The 22,862-nt window shown below is 42.7% G+C and overlaps 1 protein-coding gene across 1 annotated transcript; it reads left to right on the forward strand.

Annotated features, from left to right (window-relative positions):
- The first annotated feature begins 1,353 nt into the window (after window positions 1-1,353).
- LOC311363260 (NACHT, LRR and PYD domains-containing protein 12-like) lies at window positions 1,354-22,633 on the forward strand. The gene is made up of 12 exons (XM_084483229.1): window positions 1,354-1,502; window positions 5,206-5,322; window positions 6,152-6,268; window positions 6,520-6,529; window positions 13,554-13,697; window positions 14,354-16,137; window positions 16,693-16,866; window positions 17,234-17,407; window positions 18,744-18,914; window positions 19,065-19,238; window positions 19,398-19,444; window positions 20,066-22,633. Exons 1-12 carry the CDS (start codon window positions 1,414-1,416, stop codon window positions 20,602-20,604), a joined length of 3,540 nt encoding a protein of 1,179 aa, XP_084339355.1. The 5' UTR covers window positions 1,354-1,413; the 3' UTR covers window positions 20,605-22,633.
- Window positions 22,634-22,862: the final 229 nt, after the last annotated feature.

Here is a 22,862-nt window from a genome sequence, read left to right on the forward strand (position 1 = left end):
ATACTAGCATTCAGACCTTCCCAATGGAATGTCAACATGAATGGCTATTCATGTTAACATTAGTGCTGGAGTGTGTGGATGACGGCTGGTTTAAGCAGCCTGGTGGAGTCTGATTGCATTTTGATATGCTACCATATTACATTCAAGTCCAGAAAGAGAATGTTGTGGGGAAAAAATAAGTAATATAATGTTGCTGTGTAGCCTACATAATACTTATGCGTGAAACATGACTTTTCTTTCTATAAAAATATATTTCCATTTATTGATTATAATCATATCTAGTAGTAGTAGTAGTAATTTATTTGTCCCAATCACTTGACATTTCATCTAAAAAAACAACAACAACAACACAGATAAAAACAGCACAGTACAACTTTCACAGAGATTAACACTCATCATCAGTGAGTCAGCTTTATATTTATCACAGCCTTAACCTGGTCAGACCAGCTGAGCAGGCTATGAGCTGACCAACACTAACAGTGGGCAAAATTAAACATTTAGTTAGGTTATGTAGCAATGTAGGACTATGTTATAAATGACGGCATAACATGCCATCATTTATAACATTATGGCATAAGCATAATACTGTCTTGAAATAAATGTTTAGCTTCAATCTGTAAATGTTAGTATTGGCCTTAAAACCCAGACTGGTTGGGCTCCGTTTCTAACATTATGGTAGGTCTGCTATATTCGAGAGTCTAAATGTATACACTTTGCTGTCTATTATTCTTCATATACTATCTCTATCTTGGCACTTAGAGGCTCAGAATTATTCAAAGTACTCAAATATTGATGTGATATATCGTTCGTAAACCACTAAACAAAAGGAATAGGATCGACGGACTTCCTCATACGTGTTCCCTTGTGGATCGCGTAAAACTATAATTGTTGACTTTCTTTTAACTATTTTGAAGATTTAAAGAAAAGTATTAAAGATAAAACATAGACACTCGTTCCATTATCTGGTTGCGTAAAGGCCTAACTTAATTTGTAGCGTGTGTGCGTGCGTGCGTGTGTGTGTGTGTGTGTGTGTGTGTGTGTGTGTGTGTGTGTGTGTGTGTGTGTGTGTGTGTGTGTGTGTGTGTGTGTGTGTGTGTGTGTGTGTGTGTGTGTGTGTGTGTGTGTGTGTGTGTGTGTGTGTTTGCGCGCGCACCGGGGGACTGGCGCAGTTAGTTGGTTATATAACATCCACTTCCCCATGAAGGCGGACCGCGGATTTGAACCGCCGCAACTTCTGCAGACTTTACGGTGGGCAATGTGTTTTCCGTAGACGGAATCCGGAAGAATCATGAATATTAATGAGGGGATAGCCGGAGAATATCCAATCACGTTGGTTTAAATCCGTAATGCTACGTAAAGGGTAGATAACTTGCCCCACTCTACTCTCAGTGCTGTTCAGGTCTCCAGTCTACTATGAACGAGGAGAGAGAAGAAGAGGGGGCACCTGCTGCCTCCAGAACCACTCAGTCTGAGGATCATGGCCGCCGGACAACAGCTGAGAGGTGAGAGGAAGACCTCTAGAACCGAATGCTCTCCTCCAGTTCTTGTGTCGATTCTCCTTTTTAACATTTAAGCCCCACGATAAGAGCAGGGGCTGACCGTACTGTAAGGCAAACCAGGCACTTGCCTGGAGCCCCAGGCCCCATAGAGGACCAGAAGTCTTTATATTTCTTCCCCATATCTATATTGTTTTTATAAAAATCCCGTCATAATAACAGCGCCGTGTTAGACCGAATTCTGCGACCCACCGAAAAGTGTGACCCCAGGGGGCGGGTCTTTCTTTTCTTGATACAAACGTTAATTCTAAACAGTCTTTTACACAGTAGCCTATAATAGGAAATGCTCAAAGGTAAATCTACGTAATTAAAGACTGACTGTAGCTTTTAATGGGGAAAGAAGCAACGGTGATGGACCGTACTAAACGCCCTATCCATTGTCTGGGTCTGTAAAATGCTAATCAAATCTATTGATTAAGCACAATTAATAACGTGGTGAGGGAGTGGGGAGATCTTATGTTTTATTTATGTTTTTGTTATAATGCACACCGTTTTTTCGACTTCATGCCTGTCTATTTCAAACTCGTGCTGCGTGCAGAAAATGTGCAACAGCGCCCCCTGGGGTCACACTTTTCGGTGGGTCGCAGAATTCGGTGTAACACCGGCAAAAACGTCTGATTTCACTCCGTTTCAGTTACAGTGACAAAACGGGAAAGAGTACTACAAAATGGGACATATTACCACGCAAAAAATATAAATGGTTTTGGGATCATTTGCTGTTTAAGGTGTAACATATCTGTAAAAATCAACTAGCAATTTATAGTTTCACAATTGCTATTTTTTTTTTTGCTTATTTGTTGCTTATTTTCTCACAAAAATGTTACTTTTTTTTTTAAGTCAAACGTGTTCCCTCCACAAGCACTCTTATCCAGTGGCAGACTTAGCCCTTTGGGGGCTCCAGGCAAAGATGACCAGATGACCAAGTTGCATGATTGCTTTGCGCGTTAGCAGGGAGACCGTCAATGTGTAACAAAAACATAAATAAAACATAAGATCTCCCCACTCCCTCACCACGTTATTAATTGTGCTTAATCAATAGATTTGATTAGCATTTTACAGACCCAGACAATGGATAGGGCGTTTAGTACGGTCCATCACCGTTGCTTCTTTCCCCATTAAAAGCTACAGTCAGTCTTTAATTACGTAGATTTACCTTTGAGCATTTCCTATTATAGGCTACTGTGTAAAAGGCTGTTTAGAATTAACGTTTGTATCAAGAAAAGAAAGACCCGCCCCCTGGGGTCACACTTTTCGGTGGGTCGCAGAATTCGGTGTAACACCGGTCTCCGCCGAACGTTCCACACCAGTCACAGGGTGTGTGTGGAGAGCCCGTGTGGAGCTCTGTCTGGGCAGCGGTGAGCCTTATTGTGTAACCTTATTGTGTAACGCCTTATTGTGTAAGGCTACAGTGTGTGGTGATGATATACAACATCGCTCTCTATAACCATCACACTCAACAGCGGTAATAAAAAGCCCTCAAAAAGAAGACGGTGTTGTTTAATATTGGAATTGTCCATTCATTAAAATTGTATTTTATCATTGTAGTGGTATGAGGCACCACTGCTATTTAAACACAAGCTTCTGTTTCACCACGCCCTCTCTGGCTTATTCGCCAAACATTGTTTATGCCGGGGGGATAAAAGTAGGCCGTGCCCTTCCTCCTGACCTCTCGCTTCCTGCCTCTTCGGCCCGCCCACTTCCGGGTCGTTGCTCTCGCCGCTCACCTCAGAGCACAGGTAGACGCACCTTAGCATGCTGTTTTGTGTACATTCGTCAGCGTTTCATTTAACTCAAACCGGTACTTAACTCCAACGTCCTCATCGCGATCGGGGCAATATATTGGGGTCGTTTACCGCCGCTGACCAGAGCATAGGTGGCAAGCTTTTTGTTGTTAATTGCTGTTAGCCAGGTGCTAAGGTCCCTTTCCCCTTGTGTGTGTGTGTGTGTGTGTGTGTGTGTGTGTGTCGGCCGCTGCGAGCTCCGCCGGGACTCTCAGCCACTGGTTTGGACTGTGTGTGTGTGTGCTTGTGTGAGTGTTTTAGAGTTAATCTCACAAGGTGTGGTGTCGTTGTTTATTTAATTTTCATTTGGAAGGGGAACTTCTCAATTTGAGCCCTTCTTTATTTGTGTTTAAAACAGATTAATTATTGATTGATTTTTTGGTTACTGCAAATTAATACTCTTTAGTTTATTGATTGATTATTCATCAGTTGGTTTATGTTATGTGATATTGTTTGTGTTAGTTGTGAGCCCTCTTAACTGTGCTTCCTTTCTCTTAGAGCTGAAGGCCGTCGGTGGTGGTGGTGGTGGTCTCCCTGGGTGGTGGTGGTGATCCCTTGTGTGCGTGTGCTTCATTCAAGATTTTATTTGTGTGCACTTCACGTTTTTGCTGTGTGAGTGGGGTGCTCTCCCGTTTCTTTTTGGATATCACTTCCCCCTGTCGACCCCTCCTCCAGCCGGTAAGCCTCAGCTTGTACCCACTTCCTTCCCCAGTTGGGCTCACTTTTCTTTTTATCTTTTTGTGCCAAACCTTGTGTTCATTATAATAAAGTGTTTTGTTATCCTTGAACTCCGTCTCCCGCCCTCCCTGAGTGTCCTTTTGTCAGAGGTGACAATCGTAGTAATAGTGTAGGTAGTACGGGTCCTTGGGCCCTAACCCAAGGTGGCGTTGTCGGTAACAAAGAAAAGATACTCTGATATATAAATTAGTAAATCCTCCTTGTGTCGCCACATTATTGATCCATTTATTTGTCCCAATGATACATTGACCAACTTTTTTGTTGTTGTTGGTTTCGTTTTCGAGGGCTCAGTTCCGTTGTTCTCAATTGCAGATTTTTTTATACAGTTGTATTTTTTTTCTAATTTTTAGCTCAAAAAAATGAGGTCAGATCAGGTGGCTACGGGCATGGCCCTCGTTAATATTACTTTGCCTTTTAGAATCCAAATGTGATCGAATAATGAAATTTGTTTTATTTTTTACCTGTTTTCAACGAATGATGAGTTTCTATCAGTGATTATCTAATCAAAAAATCTCCACAGCCACCGTCCGCAGCGCAGGTTACACAGACGTTTGGATCTGTGACGTTGGCTTATGTCGTAACGCCACTAGGAGGCACTGCAGACAATATGGAAGAGAGAGACTGCAGATCTTTAAATCATCAAGCGTCTCTTAATCATCGTTTTAATTGCCATGAGTTTAGATTGGTAAATGCTTGACATGTGTGGGTCCCTGCATTTGTTCAGTCCGTCGTTTTGTGTTAACGCTGGAAAAAGGTTCGATACACACTACTTGATTTCCAATAAAAAATCCCCAGCCTGACCTTGGCCAGCAGGGGGCAGCCTTTTAGAGAGGTTCTGGCACTGGGAATGGATATTTCAGAGGAGATCATACTGGCTGTAACGTTGTTGTCAGAGAAGCCAGTATTTTCACCTGGCAGGTTTCCTAACCTCTGATGACATATCATGGTCATTTTATGATTTGATAGCTGTTTTTTTCTGTTATTTTGTCGGTCCTAGTATTTATGACGTAAGCCTTATGTACATTTTTTGATAAGGCAACTAGACGTAGCAATCTTTTTTTAACACTTTGTGTTTACATTTGTGTGCAGAAGCACACAACGTCCATAAATCCTGGTTCTTGTTTTTCTAGAAGAGTCCAGCAGCAGAGAGCAGACTCCCCTGGACCCAGCTGTGTCTCCCTGAAGAGTGACCGGTCTATGGAAATACCTCCTCAATTGACAGATGGACGCCCCTCCAGAAAGAAGAGGTAGTAATGATCAGCCAATCGGACCGTGTTGTTCCAGTGAATTCACTGTAATGCCCTCATGCTGGTGTTACAAGGTGCCCCTAAGCAGGACAAACCGCTACTCTAAGTCCTCCACTCCTCCACTATCAGGCTGTTAAACAGACAGAAGTCATTTTAAATAACTGTTACAGCCCTTTAAACTTGGTTATTGATATGAACCATAACAGGTGTTAGTCTCTTTGTCTCCTTTACTGACCTATGTACGTTGATCTGTAGCCTCTGACATATAACCATATGGACTTGTCTGTGAGTCTTTTAAGTATTTTAAGTCGTGTGTTAGGACTTGGTAAGCTGCATATTAATTTCCAACAGATAATGAAAAGATATTAGTTGGTTATTATCAGATCCTACTGATACTGATGTTCAATAGTGTGTGTGTGTGTGTGTGTGTGTGTGTGTGTGTGTGTGTGTGTGTGTGTGTGTGTGTGTGTGTGTGTGTGTGTGTGTGTGTGTGTGTGTGTGTGTGTGTGTGTGTGTGTTCTCCACAGACAACACCAGGAGTGGTCAAATGTTTCCAGTGGTCTTATTCACCACTGGCAGTCATGTTCATGACTGAGTTAATGCATTCATGTTTTATCTACGTTACCTTTAGTCACGTTTAGTCACATTATGTCATTTCATTTGAATGAAATTGCTTAACTTGCTAACTTACCAAATAGATGAGCCGACTACCCAAACATCTGTAGATAATGTTACACCCAGAGCTGTTATCTGTGGTCAAAACAATCATGCTACAAATAACTTTAAGAGAATTACAAACATCCATAAATCCTGGTTCTTGTTTTTCTAGAAGAGTCCAGCAGCAGAGAGCAGACTCCCCTGGACCCAGCTGTGTCTCCCTGAAGAGTGACCGGTCTATGGGAATACCTATTGAATTTAAAGATGGACGCCCCTCCAGAGAGAAGAGGTAGTAATGATCAGCCAATCGGACCGTGTTGTTCCAGTGAATTCACTGTAATGCCCTCATGCTGGTGTTACAAGGTGCCCCTAAGCAGGACAAACCGCTACTCTAAGTCCTCCACTCCTCCATAGGGATGGGGATCGAAACCCGGTTCTATCAAGGACCCGGTTCCACTTTTTTCAAAACCCGAAAAATCAATAACGTTTGGGCTTATCGATACCACTATCGAGTCTTGTCGTTTTTTTTTTCTCCCGTAGGTCCTGTAACGTAATTGTGTGTCCCTCGAGTCGCGTCACGGCACTTAAATCTAATCAATCTATAGTATATACCAGTGGCGAACCGTGAGCACTACAGCTGGGCCTTCAGTAGTCCGACCGGCTCCGGTTCTTACATTTTTCATGTTTTAAAATAAATAAACACAAAGTCTCTGCATCTGAAGGAGGCGATGCGTGAACGGGAAGCAGACCGTGGTGCTTTTTAATCACACACTTCGACCCCGTTTGTTGCAACTTATGAAAATATAATCTTGTGGGGAAAAAGACTTACAAACATGGACCAAAACGGCTCCATAATACGCACAAAAATCCAACAGAAACGAAAATTAACTTTAAAAAAAATTAACTAAACAGCATGAGGGTCAAAATTGCTGTTTTACGCATGCCTCTGTGCGTCTGGCACGCGTGTGCCAGACGCACTATCTATCTAAAACACACACCATGCTTGCAAACTGAACCACTGTAGGGGGGTCTGGGGGCACACTTATGATTATTATCATTATATTGTTGCTGTACGGAGTCAAATACGACGAAGAGCCAGCGCTGTCCGCTCTGTCAGCGCTGAAATATGAATGAATGAGAGAGAGAGAGAGAGAGAGAGAGAGAGAGAGAGAGAGAGAGAGAGAGAGAGAGAGAGAGAGAGAGAGAGAGAGAGAGAGAGAGAGAGAGAGAGAGAGAGAGAGAGAGAGAGAGAGAGAGAGAGAGAGAGAGAGAGAGAGAGAGAGAGAGAGAGAGAGAGACTGGTGCTGATCGCGGCCGGATGCATTACAATGTGCTACTGGCTCTGCCTCTTTCTTTTCTTTTTTGCCACAGGCATTCCTGTTTGTGTACATCATTGTCCTCCTGTTCGGACTTCACGAAGGCCTACGATCTTTTGTTTTTGTCCCGCCCACTTAAAATCAAACCGTGATTGGTCAATTTTCCCATCACTCTCCAAACCAAAACACATGGCTTGGCCTTCCCCGAGATTCGTGAAGTCCTAACCAATCAATGAGCTAGCTAACCGGGCTACGATAGAGACGGACGATTCTGATTGGATAACACGTTTCAGGACAGTAACCCTTTCATTGCTGATGAGAACTTGACAGTAAACTTAACTTTAGAACATAGATGAGAGAAAATGTATTGTATTAAATTAAATTAAATTAAATCGTTTAAAAAAAAATATATATATACACATATTATTTAATACTCATATTTTTTGGTTTACAATTTTTAAGGCCTTCTCTGAAGGCCTAGAAGGCCCTGAAGGTTCCCCTCTGGTATATACAGTATATAGTAGTATATTATATATACTAATATATAATAGTAATCCAATTGTGAAATCCGTGTTGTAATCGGCAGCATAATAATAATAATAATAAACTTTATTTATATAGCACTTTTCAAAACAAATGTTACAAAGTGCTTTCCAGTAAAAACAATTAAAATGACAACAAAGACAAATTAAGTGACATCAGATAAAATCAGGGAAGGTTTTTCGATAGAAATGAGTTTTGAGTAAGGATTTAAAACAAGCTACTGATGAAGCTGACCTGATGTCCTCTGGCAGATCGTTCCAAAGCCTTGGGGCCCGGACTGAGAATGATTTTCCCCCTTTTGTCATCAGTCGGGCCCCAGGGACAGCTAAAAAACCTTTATTTGAGGATCGCAGAGGGCGGGCAGAAATGTGCAGAGATAAAAGGTCAGCAATGTATGCAGGACTAAAACCGTTGAGTGCTTTAAAAGTAATCAATAAAATTTTAAAATCAATTCTAAAACGTACTGGAAGCCAGTGCAGAGAGGCTAAAACAGGCGTGATATGCTCGCGTTTCCTGGTTCTAGTTAAAAGCCTGGCTGCAGAATTCTGCACTGACTGAAGCCTGTCCAGGGATTTTTGGTTAAGGCAGGTAAAAAGGCTATTGCAGTAATCCAGACGTGATGAAATAAAAGCATGTAAAATACTTTCTGTGTCTTTAAAAGATAAAAACGATCTAATCTTTGAAATATTTCTGAGATGATAAAAACAAGACTGTACAAGTTTAGTCGTATGTTGTTCAAAGCTTAGATTGCCATCAAACCAGACCCCAAGGTTTCTAGCAGAGGGTTTGATGGCGTCCACTAGTGGCCCAGCAGATGGCATTATTTGCTTGGTTATCTGCTGGGGGCCAAAAACGAGAACCTCGGTTTTGTTGTCGTTCAGCTGAAGAAAATTTTGCGACATCCAGTTTTTGACAGCAGTGATACAATCTAGTAAAGCACTGAACTTCCCAGGGTCAGTGGCGTTTACGGGCAGGTACAGCTGAGTATCGTCAGCATAAAAATGGAAAGACACGTCATATTTTTGTATTATGTGCCCCAGGGGGAGCATGTATAATGAGAATAGAATTGGTCCTAGGACAGACCCCTGGGGCACGCCGTACTTTAGTGGGGTGAGGGAGGATGTGTAATTGTTTGCTGCGACACAGAACTTACGATCTGAAAAGTATGAATAAAACCATTTCAAAGCTGTACCTGAAACTCCTACCCAGTGCCTCAGACGATTTAAAAGGATCCCGTGGTCGATTGTGTCAAACGCCGCACTGAGATCTAGAAGTACCAAGACTGGGCACAGCCCACTGTCAGATGCCATTAAAAGGTCATTGGTCACTTTAAGCAGAGCCGTTTCTGTGCTGTGGTACTTTCGAAATCCTGACTGAAATTTGTCGAAGATAAAATTTTCCTCTAAGGCTGCTAAAAGCTGTGAAGAAACAATTTTTTCTAAAATTTTTGAGATAAAAGGCAGTTTGAAGACTGGTCTGTAGTTATGATGTAGGGATGGGTCTAGGTTAGGTTTTTTCAGGAGAGGGGTTACGCATGCCGTTTTAAAATAGTCCGGGACGCAACCAGTAGTAAGCGAGCTGTTAATAATAGGAAGCAGGCAGGGTCCAACAGAATCCATTACTTGGCTTAAAAATCTAGATGGAATCACATCGAAGGGGCAGATGGACATTCTAGTGTGTGAAACCACATCTAGAAGTTCAGGTAGAGTTAATGGAAAAAACTGGTTTAAAATGTCCTTTTGAGAATAAAAGGCATCGCTAAAAGCATCGCTAAAAGAGGCACTGGGTGTAATCGAGGCTCTGATAGACTCCACCTTATTGTTAAAATAGGATAAAAACAGATTACAGTCGGCATCTGATTCAATAGGGACAGAGGGAGGGGGAGTATTAACCAGGGCGTCGACAGTCTTAAATAAAATCCTGGGGTTGTTGTGGTTAGTGAGAATAAGATTAGAAAACTATTGTCTCCGCAACTCCTTTATCGTACAGTTAAAAGTCGATAAAAGGCTCTTCATAATGTCAAAGTGAATCTGGAGACCTGATTTCTTCCAGCAACGCTCTGCTTTTCTACACTCTTTTTTAAGACTTCGGATAGTATCATTTAGCCATGGTTGCCTCTTCTTCGTGGACTTGGTTATAGGTTTCTGAGGAGCAACGGCATTAAGGGTGGATAGGCAGACAGAGTTAAAATTGCTAATCAGATTATTGGTGTCTGCAAATTCAGGTGGTGGCTGGTAGTTGAGACTAAATTGGGTGCAGAATTCTGCCGGGCTATTTTCGTTAAAAACCCGAGTGCGCCAGGAGTGTGTGGCTACTGTCTCAGAGACTAGACATTCACTGTTAAAAACTATGCACCTGTGGTCCGAGACCGTAAGATCTAGCACGTCTAGGAGTGTTAAACTCATACCGAGAGTGAAGACGAGGTCCAGTGTGTGCCCACGGTTATGAGTCGGGCCCCGAACATGTTGTTGAAGGTTAAAAGAGTTAGTGATAGTCATAAAATCAGCAGCCAGGGTGTTGGAGGGGTCGTCTATGTGTAGATTAAAATCCCCGCAGAGTACCACTCTGTCGTAGTTTAAAATAATGGAGGATAAAAACTCAGAAAATTCTGCTAAAAAGCCACTGACAGATTTTGGAGGGCGGTAGATAAGAGCAAATAAAATCGGATAAGAACCAGCTAGTTTAAAAGTCAGAGCCTCGAAGGAGGAGAACCCGTTAAAATGTAATAAATTACATTTAAAATTCTTCTTATAAACGCAGACTAGACCGCCACCACGACCACTGACCCTGGGTTGGTTAAAACACTCATAGTGGGGAGGACATAGTTCCACAAGCTGGCTACAGTCAGCATATTGCAACCACGTTTCAGTTAAAAACATAAAATCCAAGTTTTCTGAGGAAATAAAATCATTTAAAATGAAGGTTTTGTTGGATAAAGACCTAACATTAAACAGCGACATTCTGAAGGTGGTTGCTGTGGGAGTCCTAGTTGGTAGAGTGTTAGTCTGGATCAGGTGAAGATTGTTGGTGTTTCTGCAGGTAACAGGTGTACATGACTGGGAAATTCGTGGGGTGATGATTACAGGGATGGAGAAAGGAGAGGCAAGTTGAATAGGAGGGGGAGAAGCCTGGTGTGGCCCGAGGGGGGAGCTATAGAGCAGAGAGGGGGAGATGGGGCAGACATCCTCAGCAGGACTCATACTGTAAGGGCTACCTACAGACAAGCGAACCTGAGACAGGTCATGCTGAGGAATATGTCATTGTTTTATGTTGAATGCTATGTAGTTTATAGCATTTTTTGTAAGCAGCTTGGTTCCTCTTTTGTTGAGGTGCACCCCATCTGCTTTGTACATTGATGTATTAGACCAAAACGAGTCAAAGTTAGCAATGTAGTCAAGACCCGTGGCTGAGCAGAATCCCTGCAGCCATTGGTGGAGGCTGTATAGGCGGCTAAAGCGCTCTGAGTTTCTAGAGGCGTTTGGGATGGGGCCAGAGATGATGCACCGTTTTCCCAGGCTCTCCACCGTGCAGCATAGCGATTCAAGGTCCCTGTGTAATTTGGAAGATTGTCTTGACATGACGTCATTGCAGCCTGAGTGAGCAATTACCGTGTGAACAGTGGGGTGAATGTCGAGGAGGGTAGGAATTAATTCAATAAGGTCAGAGGTTTTTCCTCCTGAAAGACAATAGGTGATGGCTCCAGGAAGTGCTAAAAAACGCACAATAGAGTCTCCAAGTATCAATAACTCAGGGTGTGTAACGTCTGGAGTGCTTTTGTAAACTGCAAGTTTCGGATTAAGTTTGTGATCACATGACGTACTGACCAGGTAGGGAGGGGCGGGGTGCACAGGGGTGACACCAGCTGCAGGATGATGATCAGATGAGGGAGAAGAGAGCGCCTCGTTCAAAGCCACAGGTGGATAGTTTTGGGGACGGTGAGGCAGAAAACGGGCGCGTTTGGATTCTGGGGGAGCTGAGGAGGAGAGGGAAGAGTCCTCAGGCGATGAGACGCCGTTGGGTGAGGGACGTTTTCGGACCCGCGGCGCTCTGCGGGCTGGAGGGGAAGAGGAAGAGGCAGATGGCTCAGTAGGAAGCTTCGAGAGGGGGGAAAAAAAGTTTGAGAGAGAGATGTCGTTGGCACTGAAGGAGTCGTAGAGGGGGAGGCCGACTTTTCTGTTGCCCTTAGCCACACACGACCAGGAGGGAGTGGAGCTTGGGCCAGGAGCATCCGAGGAGGTTGTCGCTGCTTCCGGGAGTGGTGGCCACTCGCTGTCGCGGTGCTCCAGTGACTTCAGCCGGGAACTCAGTAGCGCCTGCCGCTGGAGGAGGTCATCGATGAGCCGCTCAATGGATCGGAGTTCGGTCTGGAGATCCGCGACCTCTGCCGTCGGGGCCATAGGCCTATAATAACTTGGTACGGCGGTAGGCGGACGCGTACCAGCCGTCTGCCATCAACGCCGCCGCCCCGGCTGCCGCGACGCGCACCGGAGACGAGCGTGCCGTGGACCTTTAGCGTGAAATGTCGGACGGTCGTCGGAGAACACGTCGGACGGTCGTCGGAGAACACGGGGGAGACACGGGGCATACAAGCTAGTTAGCTTGAAAAGTAAATAAAGTTTCAGACGTGCTGCGTGATGATGTGTTCAGGTTGGCTCAGTAAAACGACTATTAGGTTATCATGATGCGTTCTAGTGTAACGTAAAGAAAAGGGAAATTGAGTTTTTGGCGAGAAACATGAGTAATACAGTTGTATAGTTCTCGAATCATTTTAGAATATATAATTAAACTACTGATGCCAATATTTATTAAAAATGACATTTAATTTAAAATACAATTATTTATTTCCTAAATATTTTCCTAATCACTAAAAACATGAAGGCTATAAACGTTTTTGTTATGCTCACTTGTTAAGCAATAAAAGCAATACCGGTTCTGTAAAACTTATTGCAGATGACTTGCTCGTCTTGGGATCAATAAAGTTGTCTGAATCTGAATCTTGGTTTCAAACAGATAATGAAAAAATATCAGTTGGTTATTATCAGATCCTACTGATGTTCAATAATCTGGAAAAATATGATCATCATCCTTATCTCATTGTGTGCAAGTGTTTGTGTGCACATGCGGGCAAGGGTGTGATTCTGTGTGTGTGTGTGTGTGTGTGTGTGTGTGTGTTTTACACCAGGAGTTGTCAAATGTTGCCAGTGGTCTTATTCACCACTGGCAGTCATGTTCACGACTGAGTTAATGCAGTTAATTCATGTTTTATCTATGTTACCTTTAGTCACGTTTAGTCACATTATGTCATTTCATTTGAATGAAATTGCTTAAATTGCCAACTTAACATTGTGTGAGTCAACTACCCAAACAGCTGCAAATAATGTTATTTTATCATACTACAAATAACCTTTAGAGCATGTTGAACGTTGTTGTAGCCTCGTAACGTTATCGTACTCTAATGTACATTAGTCTTTTGTTAGATATATGACACCATGGACATACGGCCAAATGTAGCGCCCCGTTATCGTGATAAAACTACGGATTTTAACACTTTCTGGTTTTGACCATTGTTTGAAACTATTGGGATAATTTAAGGAAACAACTCAAAATATAATATAACATACAGAAGGCCTAGTCGTTTTGAGATATTTAAAAGCAGAAATTATGTATGTGCACATGCGTGTGTGTGTGTGTGTGTGTGTGTGTGTGTGTGTGTGTGTGTGTGTGTGTGTGTGTGTGTGTGTGTGTGTGTGTGTGTGTGTGTGTGTGTGTGTGTGTGTGTGTTTTTACAGACACCAGAAGAGGTCAAAGGTTACCAGTGGTCAGTCTGAACAGCAGCATCAAGCAGAGCCGACCTCCAAGGTGTGTAAATGTACAACAAGACCTTTCACTGAGCTGTAAATGAACACACCACTTCATTTCTGGGCCCATGGGTAACAAGCCTCTCAGAATTAGTCCTGGGATTGACCAAAAGACCTCTCACCACCCCTTGACTATGTAACTTTAACAGCCTTATAATATTAAATTGCTATGGGGAAATATTAAATGGATATGTCAAATGAACATTACGTTTAGTCATGTAGGGAAAGTCACTCAGATGTCAATCATATTTTGAAATAAATGCAGAACTACGGTTAACATCTACAATGTTTACAGCTTTGTTTACAGGGGAGTGGGCTATCGCCATGAACACCTATTCTGTGTTAATCGAATGCAACTGAAATCCATTATGTATACATACCAGACAGTTTGGTAACCTTTTTGAGCAGTTTTATTCTTAATTCTGGTTGTGTGCCGAATCTATAGAAAACACGTGACAGTGAGGTCGTAATCAGGCAGGATGTCTGTTCTGGCTGCAGGACAGATGGATCTGATGTTCTCTGTTAGTTCAGAGTGATGTTCTCTGTTAGTTCAGAGTGATGTTCTCTGTTAGTTCAGAGTGATGTTCTCTGTCAGTTCAGAGTGATGTTCTCAGGTAGTTCAGAGTGATGTTCTCATCAATGTTTGTTGTTTTCCAGAGCGTTCTTCCTGCAGAACCTGCAGACGATCCGGCTCTATCTAGATTCAAGGCTCGGTTGAAGGGAAAGACCCAGCGTGTGTTTGAGGGATTAGTTCAAACAGGAAAGCCAACACCTCTGAATGAGATCTACACAGAGCTCTACATCACAGAAGGAGGCAGTGGAGAGGTCAACAAGGAGCATGAGGTCAGACTGATAGAAAAGACGTACAGGAAACCAGCCAAGGAGGATATACCAATCAGATGTGAAGACCTCTTTAAACCCATACCTGGACAAAAAATCAGAACAATATTGACAATTGGAGTTGCAGGCATTGGTAAAACCATCTTGGCACAAAAGTTCACTCTGAACTGGGCTGAAGGCAAATCCAACCACGACATACACTTCATAATTCCCTTTACATTCAGAGAGCTGAATTTGTTGAAAAATAAAAAGTTAAGCTTGGTGGAACTTCTTCATCACTTCTTTATTGAGACCAAAGAAGCAGGAATCTGCAGAAACGGCCGGCTCCAAGTTGTCTTCATCTTTGATGCTCTGGATGAATGTCGACTTCCTCTCGACTTCCAGAACAACGAGATCTTGACTGATGTCACAAAGTCGACCTCAGTGGATATACTGCTGACAAACCTCATCAGGGGCAACCTGCTTCCCTCCGCTCGCATCTGGATAACCACACGCCCTGCGGCAGCCAATCAGATCCCTGCTGAGTGTGTTGAAATGGTGACAGAGGTGAGAGGGTTTACTGACCCACGGAAGGAGGAGTACTTCAGCAAGAGATTCAGAGAGGACAGTGTGCTGGCCAGCACAATCATCTCCCACGTCAAGAAATCACGAACCCTCCACATTATGTGTCACATCCCACTCTTCTGTTGGATCACTGCTACAGTTCTAGAGGACTTTCAAATATCGCGGAGAGGAGAAAAGATACCCAATGCCGTGACTCAGATGTACATCCACTTCCTGAGGGTTCAGTCCATAAAAGGGGACAGGAAGTATCCTAGGAGATCTCAAACAGATCTGCATTGGAGTTCAGAGAGTAGAAAGATCATTGTTGTTCTGGGAAAACTGGCTTTTTACCAGCTGATGAAAGGTAACCTGATCTTCTATGAGGCAGACCTGGCAGAGTGTGGCATTGATATCAAAGCAGCCTCAGTGTACTCAGGAGTGTTCACCCAGATCTTTATAGAGGAGAGTGTGCTGTACCAGGAAAAGGTGTTCTGCTTTGTCCATCTGAGCATCCAGGAGTTTCTGGCTGCCCTTTATGTCTTCCTGACCCTCATCAACACTGGTAAGAATCTGCTCTCAGAAGAACCACCAACCTCTGAGGCAGATGATCTCCTGCTCCTCTGCCAGAGTGCTGTGGACATGGCCTTAAAGAGTGAGAACGGACACCTGGACTTGTTCCTCTTCTTCCTCCTGGGCCTCTCTCTGGAGACCAATCAGATTCTCGTACATGGCCTGCTTCAAGGAAGCAGCCCACGGACCAATCAGGGAATCGTCAGTTACATCAAGGAGAAGATAAGTTGGGATCTCTCTCCAGAGAGAAGCATCAATCTGTTCCACTGTCTGAATGAGCTGGACGACCGTTCTCTAGTGAAGGAGATCGAGCGGTACCTGACATCAGGCAGTCTCTCCAGAAAATCTCTCTCCCCTTCTCAGTGGTCAGCTCTGGTCTTCATCCTACTGTCATCAGAAATGGACGCGTTTGACCTGAAGAACTACTCTGCTTCAGAGGAGGGTCTTCTGAGGCTGCTGCCAGTGATCAAAGCCTCCAAAACAGCTCTGTAGGTGCACTGACCACATACATATATTAACTATCATCAGTTTTACATTTCAAAGTCATAAAGACAGACTTTAGTCGTCAATATCAATTACATCATACCCGTAAGAAGCATTTTGGTGTATATTATATGTGCAGTACTTATTCTTTACTTACTGAAGTAATAACTCCTGCATTCCATACAAATCTTATGTTAACTGATCCTCTCAGAAATTAGTCAGACCCATCTATTGGATCATTTGTGGTTCCAGGAACACAACAAATAGTGTGAGATAAACGTTTCAGTGACAGAATCGCCCAGTGACATGAATCAAGCCCCTTTATTTTGAAGATTTGCAAGTGCCCTGTGGTAATCCACTAATTGATAACCCTTTTTAGCCCCATGTCGTTCATTATTTTTTGATGACAGCACACCTAACCTTGGATTATCCCTCACCTATGTAGAACTGTTTACTGGACATTCAAATCAATATTCATAGTTATAGAACAAGCATTTATTTCACGTAAAATATTGAGAGATATAGGGATCTAACATGCTTGTATCTAATGTTCATTAAAGGCTGAATGGCTGTCATCTGTGCGAGAGATGCTGTGACGCTCTGGCCTCAGTTCTCAGCTCCAACTCCTCCAGTCTGAGAGAGCTGGACCTGAGTACCAGTGATCTGCAGGATTCAGGAGTGGAGCTGCTCTCTGCTGGACTGGGGAGTCCACAGTGTAGACTGGAAACTCTCAGGTCAGTTTTAATGTACTTGTTTTGTACAAAATATTATATCAGAAGATTTGACATAAGTATAAAATGGTGGCAATCTAAAATATATTAAGTCCAAAAAATAATTAATATTTACAAGCCTAAATAATACTACAATAATACAACATAATTCTACAAAGTTGAGTTGTTGCTACGTAGTTTGTATAGAAATAACAACACATAAAATAAGTTTGTTATAGGCTTCTTTGAGACTTTTATTTTTATTCTCTGTTGTTTGATGAACAGGGAGACATGTGATTGACTGAGAGGAGAGGAGAGAGTAAATAGTCGCTGAATTTTTCAGAGTCTGTCATCCTTTTAAATATGAAATGTGTATTTATATTCATTAAAGACTGAAAGGCTGTCATCTGTCCGAGAGATGCTGTGAAGCTCTGGCCTCAGTTCTCAGTTCCAGCTTCTCCAGTCTGAGAGAGCTGGACCTGAGTACCAATGATCTTCAGGATTCAGGAGTGAAGCTGCTCTCTGCTGGACTGGGGAGTCCACACTGTAGACTGGAAACTCTCAGGTCAGTTATATTTAATGTGCAGTTAAACATGCTAGTTTGATGGAATCAGTAGCAATCAATATGTTCAATATAATAACTTATAATAGAATATGCTTATTTAGATGAGAAACATCCTTGATGTAACCTTCTAACCTTCTTTAAAAAGAGCAGAATGGGGCCATGATTGTGAATTTTGCCATTGTAATGTAACAGCAGTGGATCAGGTGGAACAGAAGGTGGTTAACCCTCTGAGGTCGAGGGTATTGCTGGCTATACAAAATGATGTATATCTTGTTTATGTCTTTCCATCCGTCGGTATAACTTTGTCATTTCTTCAACTAAAAACAATCGTAAAAAAGTTAGGATATGAAGCACTGTAACGTTTTATTCAAGGTTCATGGGTTTGGGAAAATAAATAAGCACAGCTCCCCTGTTCACTTGTATTTCTTCACAGGCTAGTCTTGGCCTCTCCAATATGGCACCGCCGCTGTTTCGATGCAGTGGGTTCAGGCAGACAGTGCTGCGTCCATGTATATTGTGTCCATGGATTGTGAGGACCTAGTTCTACACACATCTACTAGTGGCAATAGAGTGTGTTGTTTTATAGCCCAGGGTTTTGGACAACCAATACAAACAATTGATCGGCACGTCCAACCCGTCCTTCCGTAAGACCCTGCAGTTTCAAATGCGTTCCATGTTCAAACAGCCTTTCATGTCACCATGTTTTTGCATTGGAAATTGATTTTATTGATTCCAAATAGTTTGTTCCGATTGGAACAAACGGTAACACTTTATTTGAAGGTGTCTACATAAGAGTGACATGACACTGTCATGAACTTGTTATAAACTTTATGAACATGTTATAAAAGTTAATGACTTTGGTCATTAAGTGTCATTTGGTTGTTGGTATGACAAGTCGACATTGTAAATGTGTCATTATAAAGACATCCCAAACAAATAATTAATAGTTAATGTCAACTTGTCATAACAACAACCAAATGATACTTAATGAGCGAAGTCATAAACATTTATGACGTTCACATTTATGAAGTTCATGACAGTGTCATGTCGTAGTTATGACAGTGTCATGTCACTCTTATGTAGACACCTTCAAATAAAGTGTTACCGAACAAACTATTTGTTGTAATCGTTCCAATTATTATTTTTTTTCAATGATTGGTTAAAAAAATACTTTTTAACCAATCATTGAACCAACCAGATACTGAACCGTGTGTTCAGTATCTCAGAGGGATGGCTGAATAGTCAGGCAATATAGATGAGGTTGTGCTGAAAAAATGTATAGCAAAACGGACAGAATAGCCATTGAGGGTTGATAATACCTTTATCTTGATTTTAGGCTGAATGGCTGTAATCTGTCAGAGGGATGCTGTGAAGCTCTGGCCTCAGTTCTCAGCTCCAACTCCAGTCTGAGAAAGCTGGACCTGAGTACCAATGATCTGCAGGATTCAGGAGTGAAGCTCCTCTCTGCTGCACTGGGGAGTCCACACTGTAGACTGGAAACTCTCAGGTCAGTTTTACTCAAACAGGTGATTATGAAATATTAAATCATTATTCATGACACATATTCATGACTGTGGGCTTATGTGTGTGTGTGTGTGTGTGTGTGTGTGTGTGTGTGTGTGTGTGTGTGTGTGTGTGTGTGTGTGTGTGTGTGTAGGTTGTCTGGCTGCTTGGTCACACAAGAAGGCTGTGATTCTCTGGCCTCAGCTCTGAGCTCTAACCCCTCCCATCTGAGAGAGCTGGACCTGAGCTACAATCACCCAGGAGACTCAGGATTCACGCGGCTCTCTGATGGACGGGAGGATCCACGCTGGAAACTTGACACTCTCAGGTATGGAGAGGACAGCTCAGTACCAATGTCTCCTGCTAGGATTAGAGTGGACAATAATTATAATATGTACATGTGGACATTTTGCCAGCAAACCAATCAATACATCAGGTCATAGTGTCAATATTTTAGTTTGCTGCTCTCCCTCTGTTTACCCCCCAGAAATGAGCACTGCGGAGTGTGGAGGCTGAAACCAGCTCTGAAGAAGTGTAAGAGTCACTAGTTTGATTCATCTCACCATACACTAACTATTCAGTCCATCCGCAAAGCATTAGGTGACATTGATTCAAATCCTACTGGGAATGAAGATGATGGTTGACATCATGGATCTTCATCAAACTGTTAAATAATAATAGAAAACTCTCAAGTATCTGTTGATGTTTCCACAATCAATCAACCAAACAGTGAATCAAACATGTTGCTGTAAGACTGAAGCTAATTTGTTGAATGTTATTAATAATAATAACAATTATATTAATACTACACAAGGACATTTTAATACAAAAGAAACATTAAACATCAAGCCATTTTTAAGTGATATAATAAATTATTTTGAGTATATTATAATAATTATTATTAGTAGTAGTAGTAGTGCACCATTATTTTTTTTTTTTAATTTGTATTATTATTTGTATTATTATTTGTATTTGTATTTTTATTAGTGGGTTATATAGGTAGGTATAAATAATACTGTTAATACTGTTATTCACAATATTTGAATAACTGAATAATTGTTTGTTAAAAAAATCTGGACTCCATGAAATTGCTGAGACTTAAATTAAATGGTTGTATAATCTCAGCCCCCTAATAGTGTCTTGTTCTCCCGTCAGATGCCTGTGATCTCACACTGGACCCAATCACGGCCAACAGACGACTCTCTCTGTCTAAGGACGGAGAGGTGACGCTGGTTGAAGAGTATCCTGATCCCCCAAAGAGATCTGATACCTGGAGACAGGTGTTGTGTAGAGAGGCTCTGACTGGCCGCTGTTACTGGGAGGTAGTTTGGAAAGGAGAGGTTTTGATAGTTGTGACACACAGAGGAATCACCAGGAGCCAAGTGGGCTATGACAGCAGGCTTGGATCCAACAACAAGTCCTGGAGTCTTGAATGTCATAGCGATCGTTACTCTGCCTGGTACAACGGGAAAAACACAGCCATACGTCTCCCCCCCGCTGGCTCTACCAGAGTAGGAGTGTATCTGAACCGGCCTGCTGGCACTCTGTCCTTCTACAGAGTGTCCCCAGGTGGAGGAGGGTCCGCAGACACACTGACACACATCCACACCTTCCAGTCGGCATTCACCCAGGACCTCTACGCTGGGTTTGAGTTCTTGTGCTCTAGCTCCTCAGTGACCCTATGTCAGCTGTAGCAACACACACGGCTCCTCCTAGCTGAGTGTCGAAGTGTCCCTGAGCAAGACACTTAACCCCAACTGCTCACTTTGGATAAAAGCGTCTGCTAAATAAATGCCCTAGAATGTAGGATGAAGTCATGAACCCTCCAGGCTATGCTGTAGGACTTGGGACTCATCACTGACTTTTGCTGTGTTCCGATATCCCTACTTCCATGAGTACACTTAAACGTAGTACACTGTCCACTCTCACTGAGTGCGCTGATTTTAAGACGAAAAACTCTGTGCTGCACTAACCGGAAATTACGATCGCGATTACGATATGGCTCCTCCCCCGCAATAAACATCCCGCTTTGAACGGTGAGGCAACCCTCCTCCAGGACCCGATTTAACCCGGCAAAAGCCAAAAAGGCACGTTTATTGCAAAATCAAAAGTCTTGTACAAAAATAACCGAAATCTGGGAGGAATTGACGGTCCCGTCACCCGGGAGGACCGGTCTCTCCACACGAGAGCCCCGTGGCTGGAGAGCCCTGGAGGAGGGGAGGAGCTGTTTAAGCCCTGCTGCTCCACCTGCTCCTCAGGTGCTCTGCATCTGGCTAATTGGCAAGGCCGGGTTGCCACAACGCATAGTAGCTATAAAAAGCTATAAAAACTACAAAATGACACCATTAATGCAGGCTATGTGGAGTACAAAAAGTGTGCATCGGTTTGACCTTTTGAGGGCACCGTCCAGGTCCATTCAGTACACCTATTTTCGCCCCGATCTTAAATAGGGTATGGATATTGGAACACAGCAGTTTGCCGTCCTTCTTGGACGTCCTACGTTGTTGCTCTTTGTTCATAGTGCACGTTCTTCTTTTTCCTTGGATTTATTAGCAGGCTACGCTGTGTCAGGCTGCTATGAGATCACGATGCTTACGTAGCTGCCGCGGCTATCGCCGTCCGCCTCAAACCACCATACCATAAGGGTAGTGGCGGCGGTGGAAACGCGAGCCGTAACTGAGCTGGGCTATACCGCACCCTCACTACTGGGCTCAGGCGTGCTGGGTCCAAAGCGTACCCGCCGGTGGAAATGCGCCATAAGATGATTAACCAGGGGTATATTGTAGGGGTTTATTGTCCGTGTTCAGATATGTGTTCAGATATGAGTGAAGATGTGTGGAGTGTCACAGATTGTTTTATCATGGTATCTTTTTAAACCATTTCTATGTTAGGTTGCAGTGTGTTATATAGACTAGGGCTGAACGATTTGGGGAAATAATCTAATTGCGATTATTTTGACCAATACGAATACTATACCATACGATTGCGATTTAATATGATTTTTTTAAATTTATTAAGTTCCTTATGTTCATTATTATTTACTAAAAAAGCAATAAATCATCATCATAGTATGACCAACACAACATTGAAGCAGTCAACATAACTGCTCTTTCCTTGTGTTGAGATTAATTGATATTATAACATCTTTATTTTACTATTGAATTGTAAAAGAAAATTAAATATAAATCTTACTGATCTCCAGTCAGTAACGGTAACAAATCACAAAAAATATATATAGGTTTTGTTTTTTTTGTTTTTTTATCGCAGCCTTTGCGATTTGCATATCGTGTTCTATTATATCACACTTTCGATTTTAATTTGATTAATCGTTCAGCCCTAATATAGACCATGTTATACATGATGCATATATTTTATAGTGGTATTATTATGTTACAACATTTTATTCTATATGTAAGGGATAATCCATGATGAGGTATGCGACTATCCATAAGTAATGCTCGATGCCGGGTTTTGCCTCTGCCAAGACTAATGCCCAGAACGCAATCATGTGTCTCAGTCTGATTGTCTGCTGATTGGTTTCACCTGTTCCCTGTTACCCTGTGTATAAGAGTCTGCGTCTCCCTTTGTCTTGTGCCAGTGTGTTAGTCTTCGTGCGTTCACTCCGGCCTTTCCACAGTCTTGTCACAGCTCTGCCTTTCGTCTTTGGTTTTTTTCTCTGGTTCCTCCAAGTGAGAGATTGCAATAAATATCTTATTGAAAACACCGAGACCCTGCATCTGCGTCCTGTGTCCTAGCCTGGCCCTGACACGGGGTCCTCCTGTGTCTCCCTCAGGTGAGCCATAGAAGTCTCTACCGGAGGCTCACGTTCCCCAGGAGGAGCGGCAGCGGGGTGGGCTTTTGCCTGGGCAACGGGTCATGGCACACGCCGTCAATACCTCAGGGCACTCCCTAGCCAACCTCTTAGTTTCTCCCACACTGCAGGGTGCGTAGC

Source organism: Micromesistius poutassou (genome assembly GCF_964030765.1).
Source record: "Micromesistius poutassou genome assembly, chromosome: 18".
In the NCBI taxonomy this organism is placed as follows: Eukaryota; Metazoa; Chordata; class Actinopteri; order Gadiformes; family Gadidae; genus Micromesistius; species Micromesistius poutassou.

What these genes read in the sequence shown, in the direction of transcription:
- LOC311363260 (XM_084483229.1), top strand. Translation starts at nt 1,414, where the DNA reads ATGAACGAGGAGAGAGAAGAAGAGGGGGCACCTGCTGCCTCCAGAACC. An exon ending in TGTAGACTGGAAACTCTCAG is followed by an intron (nt 16,867 to 17,233) that starts GTCAGTTTTAAT and finishes TATTCATTAAAG; the next exon opens with ACTGAAAGGCTGTCATCTGT. An exon ending in TGTAGACTGGAAACTCTCAG is followed by an intron (nt 18,915 to 19,064) that starts GTCAGTTTTACT and finishes GTGTGTGTGTAG; the next exon opens with GTTGTCTGGCTGCTTGGTCA.